This window comes from Culex quinquefasciatus, chromosome 1 (assembly GCF_015732765.1).
Source record: "Culex quinquefasciatus strain JHB chromosome 1, VPISU_Cqui_1.0_pri_paternal, whole genome shotgun sequence".
Classification (NCBI taxonomy): domain Eukaryota; kingdom Metazoa; phylum Arthropoda; class Insecta; order Diptera; family Culicidae; genus Culex; species Culex quinquefasciatus.
Window position 1 is genome coordinate 122617768 of NC_051861.1, and position 12258 is coordinate 122630025.

Sequence of the window (12258 nt, forward strand, 5' to 3'; positions counted from 1 at the left end):
CTCATAAATGTGGAGTGTTTTTTTCTTTCGGTGTATTTTTTTTTTTTTGGAAAGCCCGTCAAATTTCCTACAAGTTTGTCTTTGACCACTTTTTGATACGATGCTACGGCTTCGAGATACAGCAATATTTAAATTACGAAATACAAAAATATTTAAAACACTTACGCCCTTCTCAAATGTCATTATCGAGTGTAACTGGCTCCATATACACAAAAATGGCTTATATATGCCATGTCTACAAAATTTCATTGAAATCGGAGAGGGTCGAAAAAAAAAGTAACTAAAAAATTCCTGTTTTGGGCTGGAATTGCTCATACTTTGAAGACAACTCCGACTCTGGATGCAGGATATGACGTCAAAACGCCGACTTCAGTTCTCCAAAAATACCCGACTTACCGATTCCGACTCCAAGTAAAATTTGCTGAAAACTAGCTGAATCAGAGGTCGTCTCCGAGGGTCCGAGGTCTCACTCAAGCTCGAACTTCAACTTCAGCTCCGACTTCCTGGCTCTGTGAAAATAATAACAGTTTTTGTTATTCACATTTAAAAAATTCCCTATAAATAAATCAATTCCCTCAGGGAATATAACAAAATTTAAAAAATTATCGAATTAATTTTAGCTTAATGACCCCATTTCATGGTCAAAATAATGACCCCGATGAAATTGGTCAACCCAAAAATACGGTAATAACTAAATTCATGCCATTTCAATAACAAATACTGTTAAAATAACAGAAAGTGTTATGGAATATTCTTGCAAAATCCATTTTTGCATAAGAGTTCAGCTAAGTTGGACTTCGCACGAATTTATTGCTATCGATCGCACTATTGCGATTTGTCAAACTGGCCTGGGAAATTTAAAATTTCCCAAAATATGATCATAGCGAGCCGAGGATACACGCTTATTTTTCTGCTGTCAATCGCAATTTTGAAGTGCGGAAGTATAGTTTGGTGGAAAATGCGACTGGAAACGTAAATAAACAACTGCTGGTTGCCGAGTTTTTCAAACTCGTGTTGTCAAAAGTGCGAGAGAAAAGTGCGCGGCCGAATCCAAGTGACAGTGCAAGGATCAATATTTGTTTTCATCGATTGAAGTTAAGGAAGTTAAACGAAAAGAAGTTCCATTCAGCCGCGGGGGGCAATCGTCGTGCTGCGCAAGTAGCGCTTCGTCAACCGTTTTGAGACACACACAAGTTTACCATCGAAGCAAGCGTTGTTTCCTGTCACGCTTGTTCTGGGTCCACCTCTTAGCTAGCCAGCCGGTGCGGTTGTAAACACGTTGGTGTCATTTCGATGATCTCGTCTGCGGCTAACTTGATTGGCCCCAAAAGTTCGTGGCTAGTTTTTTTTTCGGTAATTTAATAAGAATGTGTCAAAAAGTTTAACTCAGGAATCGAAGAAGACCCTTTGGACGAGGTCGTTTCTAAAGTTGAAGTCGTGATTGAACCCCGAGAAATGACGCAAAATTGAAGAAGATTCCACACGTTTGATTGGGCTGGTCAGTTTGTTGGTTTTTTTTTTCTCTCTCTATGCTATTTCAAAGTGATTTTTCGAGATTGATGCGAAGTTATTTATTGCCTTGGCGGAGTACTTCCGTGGAATTTCGTACAAAGTTCTACCTCGTGATGACGGATGATAGGTCAGTTTGCGTTACTGGCAGAGGTGTTGGGAGGTGATTATGGATGACATTTTGGCACGTTTCCGTCGAGAATTGTCTGGTTCTAGTGTTAACTTTGTTGCGGAAATCGGACGAAGCCAATTTCATTTGGACAAACTTAATTAAATGATTTCAAGTATATTTGAAATAGGATTTTTTATCTTTAAATAGCTGAAAAAAAGGCCGGTTTAGAACATAGTAATCTTTACCACATATCTTTTATCACTTATCCCTTTTCCGTTATTTCTTTTATGTACCGTTTATCCATTATCCCTTATCCTTATCCCTTATTTCTTATCCCTTGTCCCTTATCTTTTATCCATTATTGCTTCTCCATTATCTCTTAATTCTTACCTTTTTTATCTTATCCCTTATTTATTATCTATTGTCCATCTTTTGCATTATCTTTAATGAAAAAATCTTATATTATCAATTTTAATTTGTAAAAAAAAAAATTCCCACAGCAAGTGCTAATGCTGCCATCCATCAACATCCACAATAACGTCGTGACTGTCCGGATGTTTGCTCAAGTAAACAAAAAAAAACTACAATACTCTGACTCATTCCTAAACCACTAAACTACGCTGATCCAAGCATGACTTCAGAATCTTTAAACCCACCCGAGCAGACGGAAGTAACGTTGGAATAACATTTTTTGATATTTGAAAATACTAGGCCAATAACATTTTATGTTATTTATAACAAGATTTGTTATTCGCTGTTATTATTTTTTTGTTATTGAATTGTTATTGTAATAACAGACTAATAACATTTTTGGTTATTCTTCGAACAAATCTTTGTTATTATTTTTTGTTATTTTAACAACTAATCCGATCATCCCAATAACAGTTGGCGGTATTCTTCCATAACAAAAAATGTTATTCCCAAGTTGTTTTGGCTTTCAACCAATATCAGACCAATAACAAATTTTGATATGATAACATAAACTGTTATTAAACTCTTATGCGAAAATGGATTTTGCATGAATATTCCATAACAATTTTTGTTATTTTAACAGTATTTGTTATTGAAATGGTATGCATTTTGTTATTACCGTCTGTCCGGGCAGTATTTTTTTTTCTATATTCACTTTTAAAAATCGCCAAAAAGTTCGTCAGCGTGAGGAATTCCACGCCACTGACTTACCAGTGAGGATTAGCCAAGGCCGTGGCAAGGTAAGGAAATTCCTAACCTGAAAAAAATTGAGGGGCTCGTTGAACCAAGCGCGACGTGATTAGAACCTGATGTTGGCTGATGAGAGAGAAGATGACGCGATTTGCGGTGAGTAATTCTAGTGGAGTTTAGCGTTGCGAAATATAAGTTTTGTTCGATTTTTCGCAATTAACCTTTGGTTGGCAAGCAACTTAACCTTTTGAATCATAATTTAAAAATCAAATAAAAAGAAGTTTACATATCCATATTCTGTTATCGCTTATCCCTTATTTTAGTATTTTAGTATTGTAGTACAGTCCAGACTGGAGGCCTCGATTCTCCGAACTATCCGAAGTTCGATTATCCGAAGGTTTGTATGGGACTTTGCATAACCAAATCACGAACAAAAAAAATTAACTTTTTTTTTAATTTTCTTACTTAAACATTAGAATCGAGTTCTGCGACTATGTTTCAGTAACATTTGAATAGTTGATTACCTGTAAAATAAAAAAAAAAAATCAAAATGTCGGGATTTTTTTTTTAAGTCCAGTAAACCAAATTTTTAGTTTTTGCTTTTTGTGAGTTTTTAATACCCCTGGCTCAAGGCGGTTTTAAAAACACCCAAAAAGCAAAAACTGGAAATTTGGTTCAATGAAACTTTACAAAAAAAAAACTCCAGAAATATTGAAAAAAAAAGCAATTTTCATCATCGTCATTTTAGCCGCCATCTTGGGTTTAAAATTTTATAAATCACGTTAGAAAAGTTTGAGGGTAGTATTTTAGTATTTTAGTATTTTAGTATTTTAGTATTTTAGTATTTTAGTATTTTAGTATTTTAGTATTTTAGTATTTTAGTATTTTAGTATTTTAGTATTTTAGTATTTTAGTATTTTAGTATTTTAGTATTTTAGTATTTTAGTATTTTAGTATTTTAGTATTTTAGTATTTTAGTATTTTAGTATTTTAGCATTTTAGTATTTTAGTATTTTAGTATTTTAGTATTTTAGTATTTTAGTATTTTAGTATTTTAGTATTTTAGTATTTTAGTATTTTAGTATTTTAGTATTTTAGTATTTTAGTATTTTAGTATTTTAGTATTTTAGTATTTTAGTATTTTAGTATTTTAGTATTTTAGTTTTTAGTTTTTAGTTTTTAGTTTTTAGTTTTTAATTTTAGTTTTTTGTTTTTAGTTTTTAGTTTTTAGTTTTTAGTTTTTAGTTTTTAGTTTTTAGTTTTTAGTTTTTAGTTTTTAGTTTTTAGTTTTTAGTTTTTAGTTTTTAGTTTTTAGTTTTTAGTTTTTAGTTTTTAGTTTTTAGTTTTTAGTTTTTAGTTTTTAGTTTTTAGTTTTTAGTTTTTAGTTTTAGTTTTTAGTTTTTAGTTTTTAGTTTTTAGTTTTTAGTTTTAGTTTTTAGTTTTTAGTTTTAGTTTTTAGTTTTTAGTTTTAGTTTTTAGTTTTTAGTTTTAGTTTTTAGTTTTAGTTTTTAGTTTTAGTTTTTAGTTTTTAGTTTTTAGTTTTTAGTTTTTAGTTTTTAGTTTTTAGTTTTTAGTTTTTAGTTTTTAGTTTTTAGTTTTTAGTTTTTAGTTTTTAGTTTTTAGTTTTTAGTTTTTAGTTTTTAGTTTTTAGTTTTTAGTTTTTATTCAAACCAATTTATCAAATTACTTTAAACAAGGTACTTTTTTCTGTTTTTGCTGTTATAATTTTACAATTTTCAAAAGAATTTTTGAACATCAACAATCCTAACGCTCATAAAAAAAACCTGAAAAGAAATCAATTCTGAGAAGATCATTCCCGCAGAACACTCGCAAAACAGCAACCAAAAGAGCCACCAATTAGATCCTGCTCGTCATGTTTAATAATGCTTCTGTTTACACACCTCTCCTCCTCATCGTCAAATTTTTACAACCATTTTTTGTCTTTATTTCATTAGTCAACTTCTCGCAAGCGCGAAAATCACCACCAAAACTGTTTGAGAACTAATCGGAAGCTGCAAGGCGAAGAAGAAGCGTTCGCGTCAAGAAATTAACGATAATTAAGGCTGGGACTCAAAAATCATTTCAGCGCTGGGAATGAGTCGGGATATTTTCGCGCGAAAACTTTAATCAAAAAATCGTCGAGATTAATTAGTCGAGAACAACTCGTACGCGGGCTTCGATAAAGAGAGGCGGTGATTTAACCGTCTCATTTGAGCTAATGAAGGCGACTTAGAGTCCTGCTGATTGACTAAGTAGCATGGTGAGATTGAGTAATATTTGCTTGGTTAGCCGGAGTGGGGAGTGATTAAATACAATTTGGGGATTTACGAAGGTTTGGATTTGTGTACGGGTGTCCAAGAAAATGAAAACTGATTAAAGGCAAGTCAGAAGAGTTAGTTATCTACGACATAAAAGAGTGTGTATTTTTCTTTAATTTTAATTTTTATATTTTTTTAATCCGGCTGAAACTTTTTTGATGCATTCGGTATGCCCAAAGAAGCCATTTTGCCTCATAATTTCGCTATAAAATTTTCCAAAAAAGTTTCAGCCGGATTAAAAATACAAAAAAAAAACAAAAATGATTTATGAAAATTTAAAAATCTGTATCTTTTGAACGAATTTTTTAATCGATTTGGTGTCTTCGGCAAACTTGTAGGTATGGATAAGGACTACACTGGAAAAAAAATGATACACAGTAAAAAAATGTTGGTGATTTTAAATGTTACATTTTGTCTCTGAGACTATATCATTTTATTTTTTCTGATATATTTTAGGGGACATCAAATGCCAGTTCATTGACCGAGTTATGATTTTTTAATCAATACTAATTTTTAAAAAAAATCGAAATATTGGTCGAAAATTTTTTTCAACTTCATTTTTCGACGTATAATCGATATTGCAATCAAAAAGTTCTTTTTTTGCAATTCCGCCATGAAACAACTTACTTTTCCTGTCATACTTGAATGACGAAACAGCCTACTTTTCTGTACCAAAAATAACAGAATCGAATAGCAACACTTTTCAAAATAAATGTTGAAAAGTCTACTTTTCAGCACTGGAATGGGTGCTGTACGGAACTCGTTGCAAAACTTGATTTTTTCAGCACCCTTCGTATTTATCCAACTCGATGAACCTTGTTGGTACGACTCGTGCTAAAAAAATCATCTTTTTGCAACATGTTGCATAAACTACTCTTGCGAAATTTTGATAAAGTGCACCGTTTTCAAGTTATAGCCATTTTTAGGTAACTTTTTAGAAAATAGTCGCAGTTATTCATTTTTTTAAAATAAGTGCACATGCCCACTTTTGAAAATAATATTTTTGAAAAGCTGAGAAAATTCTCTATATTTTGCTTTTTTAAACTTTTTTGATACGACCCTTAGTCGCTGCGATATTGGCCATGCTTTTCAAAAAGGGCCAAATATGCCCTTTTAAAATGTTAGCCTTGATTGAAAAAATAAAATATTGTTTTCGAAAAGATCGAAAAATTTCACGAGTGTTTCATATTTCGACATTGAAAATGGTGGGTTGTTTGGGTGAGACTTAGAAAACATCAATTTTCCTGTTTTTAAACCTTTGCAAGATAATAATATCTCAGCAACTTAGAGTCGTGTCAACAAAGATCAAAATCGCATAATGTGGGGAATTTTCTCAGCTTTTCAACACTATTTTTTTCAAAGGTTAGCAAATACTAAAAAAAATGAAAAACTGCGACTTTTTTCAAAAAAGTTTCCAAAAAATGGCCTTAGCATGAAAACGGTGCACTTTATCAAAATGTCACTAGAGTATTTCTTGATTGCAAATTTGATTTTACATCGAAAAATAAAGTTGAAATTTTTTTGCGACCAATAGTATGATTTCTTGAAAAAATCAGTATTGATTCAAAAATTCATAACTCGGTCAAATATTTGTTGTCCATTCTAGAAATTTAGGAAAAGTTTTCGTTTATGTCCACTAAAACATAACAAAAAATTTAAAAAAATTAAAAATAGTATTTTTTTTGCAAATTCAGTTTTAGTGACAAAAAGGGAACCCGAGCAGACGGAAATGATGTGGGAATAACATTTTTTGTTATTTGAAATTACTAGGCCAATAACATTTTATGTTATTTATAAAAAAGATTTGTTATTCACCGTTATGATTTTTTTCTTATTGGATTGCTATTGTAATTACAGAATAATAACATTTTGCGTTTTTCTTCGAACGAATCTTTGTAATTCTTTTTTGTTATTATAACAATTAAGCCGATCCCGAGCAGACGGTAATAACTTTGGAATATCATTTTCTGATATTTGAAAATACTAGGCCAATAACATTTTATGTTATTTATAACACGTTTTGTTATTTGCCGTTATGATTTTTTTGTTATTGGACTGTTATTGTAATAACAGACTAATAACATTTTAAGTTATTCTTCGAACAAATCTTTGTTATTATTCTTTCCCGAACAGACGGTAATAACTAAATTCATGCCATTTCAATAACAAATACTGTTAAAATAACAAAAAGTGTTATGGAATATTCTTGCAAAATCCATTTTTGCATAAGAGTTCAATAACAGTTTATGTTATCATAACGAAATTTGTTATTGGTGTGATATTGGTTGAAAGCCAAAATAACTTTGGAATAACATTTTTTGTTATGGAAGAATACCTCAAACTGTTATTGGGATGATCGGATTAGTTGTTAAAATAACAAAAAATAATAACAAAGATTTGTTCGAAGAATTACTAAAATTGTTATTAGTCTGTTATTACAATAACAATTAAATAACAAAAAAAATATAACGACGAATAACAAATCTTGTTATAAATAACATAAAATGTTATTGGCCTATTATTTTCAAATATCAAAAAATGTTATTCCCAAGTTATTTCCGTCTGCTCGGGTTGTTATTTTAACAACTAATCCGATCATCCCAATAACATTTGGAGATATTCTTCCATAACAAAAAATGTTATTCCCATGTTGTGTTTGCTTTCAATCAATATCGGACCAATAACAAATAATGTTATGATAACATAAACTGTTATTAAACTCTTATGCCAAACTAGATTTTGCATGAATATTCCATAACAACTTTTGTTATTTTAACAGTATTTGTTATTGAAATGGCATGAATGTTGTTATTACCGTCTGCCCGGGATGATCCCAAGAACAGTTGGAGTTATTATTCCATAACAAAAAATGTTATTCTCAAGTTGTTTTGACTTTCAACCAATATCAGACTAATAATAAATTTGGTTATGATAACATAAACTCTTATGCAAAAATGAATTTTGCAAGAATTTTTTGTATCATTTTTTTCAGTGTAGTCCTTATCCATACCTACAACTTTTCCGAAGACACCAAATCGATCAAAAAATTCCTTCAAAAGATACAGATTTTTGCATTTTCGTGCATCATTTTTGTATGGACAGCTGTCAAATTTGTATCGAAAATTTTATGGACAAACTAATGATGCAAAATGGCTTCATTGGGCATACCGCAGGCACCAAAAAAGTTTCAGTCGGATTAAAAAATACAAAAAAAAAAAGAATGACCGAAATCCCAGTGAATTGCTCATAGATTATCGTTTTCATCCTGACGATACTGATGGAAATATCGGTATTGTTATCGAACCTCGATAATTCTATCGTCAACAACGTTTTTTGAAGAAGTATTACTAAACATTTCTACACAAACACGGAGGCTCTAAATTTCCACTTAAAAATATTTAATTTGAATGCTCAAATGTGTACCACTCTAAAAATGACAATCCACTTTCACTGCTAAACATGCTTAGCTCTTTAAAGAAAAAATACATCCTTATCAAATGTGGCAGTTCTAAAAATAACACAAATTTTACGAAATTAAGCAAGATAATGTCGTCCAACAACGTTTCATGTTCCACAGTTGGCTGCCGGGTTGCCTCGCGAGATCACCGTCATCATGCTGGTGGTGACGATATTGGGCTGCTTCCTGATGGTTACTTCCGTTGCCAGTTCCCAGGATGAGCCGGACGCTTCGTCGCTTTGGGAACGTCGTCTGAGCCAGCTGGAGCTGAAGCTGCAAAATTTGTGAGTTTGTGCGAGGTTGGTTTGATTTTGGGATGATTTAAATCTGTTGTTTTTTTTTTTTAGTTCAGATGTGCAAAATTCGATTCTCAGCCAACAGAGCTCGCTGCTGGAGAGTTGGGCCAGCCAGTTTAACCAGATGTTAACTCTGCAAACCAAGCACCAGCAGCGCATCATCAAGTCCTGCGACGAAGCGACCACCTCGGGACGGTACCGCCTGGAACTACCAGACTCCTCAGTCAAACCCGTAGTCTGCGACATGAAAGAGCTGGACGGCGGTTGGCTGGTGATTCAGCGTCGCTTCTCGGGCGCCGTCAGCTTCAACCGGAGCTGGGCCGAGTACCGGGACGGGTTTGGGTCGGTTGGCAAATCGGGCGAGTTTTGGCTGGGACTGGAGCCGGTTCACCAGCTGACGGCGGGTGGAGGCTACGAGTTACTGGTGAAGCTTGAATATGAATTTGACGAGGGATATGCTCGGTATCAGCGTTTTGAACTGGCCGGTGAGGGTGAGGGGTACGAGATGTTGGCTTTGGACGAGTACCACGGAAATATGGGCAACCAAATGCAGTTTACGAAAAATATTAAATTTTCAACCTATGACAGAAACTACGACGAAAGAGCTACAAACTGTCCACAAGTTTATGGCTGTGGTTGGTGGTTCAATGGGTGCAGATACGCGTGAGTATCTTCTCAATTTGTTTATGGTCCAAGAATAATAATGATAATTGCCTCATTTTAGAATTCTTAATGGTCCATTCTGGAAAGATTCAAAGACAAAACAAGGAATATACTGGGCTGGATGGACCAAAGCTGCCTCGAAGAGCACGATGCTGATTCGACGCAGATTCACTTAAATCTTACTTTCTTAACTTGCATCACACTGCGTAATATAGATTTAACCACATGGTTGTGGGAGAAAAACTAATGGTTGATCTGTTCCTCGCCCGGGCAGACGGTAATAACAAAATTAATAATATTTTAATAACAAACCCTGTTAGAATAACAAAAAGTGTTTTTATTTAATCCTGAACTTCAACTTTAGGAAGAAAAAAAAATAACAATTTCTGATAAAAATAACAACCCGAGCAGACGGAAATAACTTGGGAATAACATTTTTTGATATTTGAAAATACTGGGCCCATAACATTTTCTGTTATTTATAACAAGATTTGTTATTCGTCGTTATGATTTTTATGTTATTGGATTGTTATTGTAATAATAGACTAATAACATTTTGAGTTATTCTTCGAACAAATCTTTGTTATTATTTTTTTTTATTTTAACAACTAATCCAATCATCCCAATAACAGTTGGCGGTATTCTTCCATAACAAAAAATGTTATTCCAAAGTTGTTTTTGCTCTCAACCAATATCAGACCCCGACGAAATTGGTCAAAATTATCACATAGTTTTAGCCAATTTTAGCTAAGTCCCTTAGGGGGTATATCAAATAATTAAAAAATCAACTTTCAAAATTTCAACTTTTAAGAATAATTTTAGCTTAAGGACCCCATTTCATGGCCAAAATAATGACCCTGACGAAATTGGTCGAAACCATTTTACCATTTTAAACAAAGTCCTTTAGGCGGTATATGAAATAATTAAAAAAATCAACTTTCAAAATTTCAACTTTTTAGAATTATTTTAGCTTAAGGACCCCATTTCATGGCCAAAATAATGACCCTGACGAAATTGGTCAAAACCATTTTACCATTTTAAACAAAGTCCTTTAGTGGGTATATCAAATAATTAAAAACTCAACTTTCAAAATTTTAACTTTTTAGAATAATTTCAGCTTAAGGACCCCATTTCATGGCCAAAATAATGACCCCGACGAAATTAGACAAAATTATCCCAAAGATCTAAACATATTTAACAAAAGAAAAAATAATAACAGATTGTGTTATGGACTCTTAGAAACTTTTCCATTTGTGCGATTTATGGTTATTTTATTTCTAAGTCAGTATACCGAACGAATAACAAATTTTGTTATTAGGAGGGTTTTTGAAATGTATAACATTTCCTCTTATTAGCGTGTTATTAAACATTTTCAATATAATATCACTTCAATACCAAATTTTGTTATTTTATCAGGAACTGTTATTATTTTTTCTTCTTGAAGTTGAACTTCAGGATAAAATAATAACACTTTTTGTTATTTTAACAGGATTTGTTATTGAAATATTATTAATTTTGTTATTACCATCTGCCCGGGAAATACTGTGGCTCTAAATTTATCTTTAGGCTCTTCATAAAACAAAAATAAAGACACGTTATTTGATAATTTAGAAAATGGATAATTCCAGCATTATTTTTTTAAGGTATTATTCAATCATAAATCCTAGAGAATAGATTTTACAAAAGTAAATCTTTCGAATCAACTCGAAAATTTGCATCTTGAGAAGACATTTTCCGATCGATTTGCTGTCTGCGACAAAGTTGTAGGTTCTGATAAAAGCTTTTCAGAAAAAAAGTACACGGCAAAGTTCAATTGTTTTTGTTTTATTAATTAGTTTAAAAATATCTCCGGCAAAAAATATGTTTCAAGAGCTGATAAAATTTCCTACAATTTTCTTTTTTTTTTCAATTTATTGGTCGGACTGCTGGTTCCAAGAAACAGCCTAGGTATTTTGTGACATTTTGTTTTGCTTTTTCCCATTAAAAAACACATCAAATGTTTACAATCAAGCCTACCATTTCAAAAAGGTCAAAAACACTTATTTGGACGTTTTTAAATGTACGTAATTTGCGAATTAAACTTTTAATAATAAAAAGTGAAATAAATATAGACTTTTTCTGTGTGGCTATTTTTTCTAAAAAGTCCCAATCATAACCTACAATTTAAAAAAAATAAAATTGCTGAAAATGGTACGTAAATATTCGGAAATCTGTAATTTTTAAAGAAATTTTCTGAACGATTTGGTGTCTTCGGCAAAGTTGTAGGTATTAATGAGGACAATTCAGAAAAAATAGGTACATAGCCGATTTTTAACTATTATTTTTTTCATGGATATCCAATTTCCCAAAATCTGCACTTTTATGATTTTGTTTTTGTGTTAGGGGACAAAAAATCGCAACTTTTGAGCCTTTGAGAAGTATGGGAAATAAAAAAATATTTATTAATTTTTAGTAGATTCCATGATTGCCCATTGCCCATTGCCCAAATATTTTAATAGATCGGAAAATTCAAAAAAATACCTAAGAGAAATTGCAGATTGGATCTCTGGTTGCTGTAATACAGCGGATAAAAGAGAAAATTGATGCTTTTAATGTTTCATCCAATCAGGCGAAAATTTGAATATTTGACCTTTTTGAAAAATAGGACCATTTGGGCCTGTTTGGATGATACTTAGAAAACTAAATTTTTCTTGTTTATTCTTCTTTTATCCGATGTATTCCAGCAGTCCAATGTCTTCCCTT

General features: G+C 32.0%; 1 protein-coding gene across 1 annotated transcript; it reads left to right on the forward strand.

Annotated features, from left to right (window-relative positions):
• Positions 1-2923: 2923 nt before the first annotated feature.
• Positions 2924-9520, forward strand: LOC6046436 (ficolin-1). The gene is made up of 3 exons (XM_038266534.1): positions 2924-2938; positions 8678-8841; positions 8905-9520. The coding sequence occupies exons 1-3, from the start codon at positions 2924-2926 to the stop codon at positions 9518-9520; spliced, it is 795 nt and encodes a 264-aa protein (XP_038122462.1).
• Positions 9521-12258: the final 2738 nt, after the last annotated feature.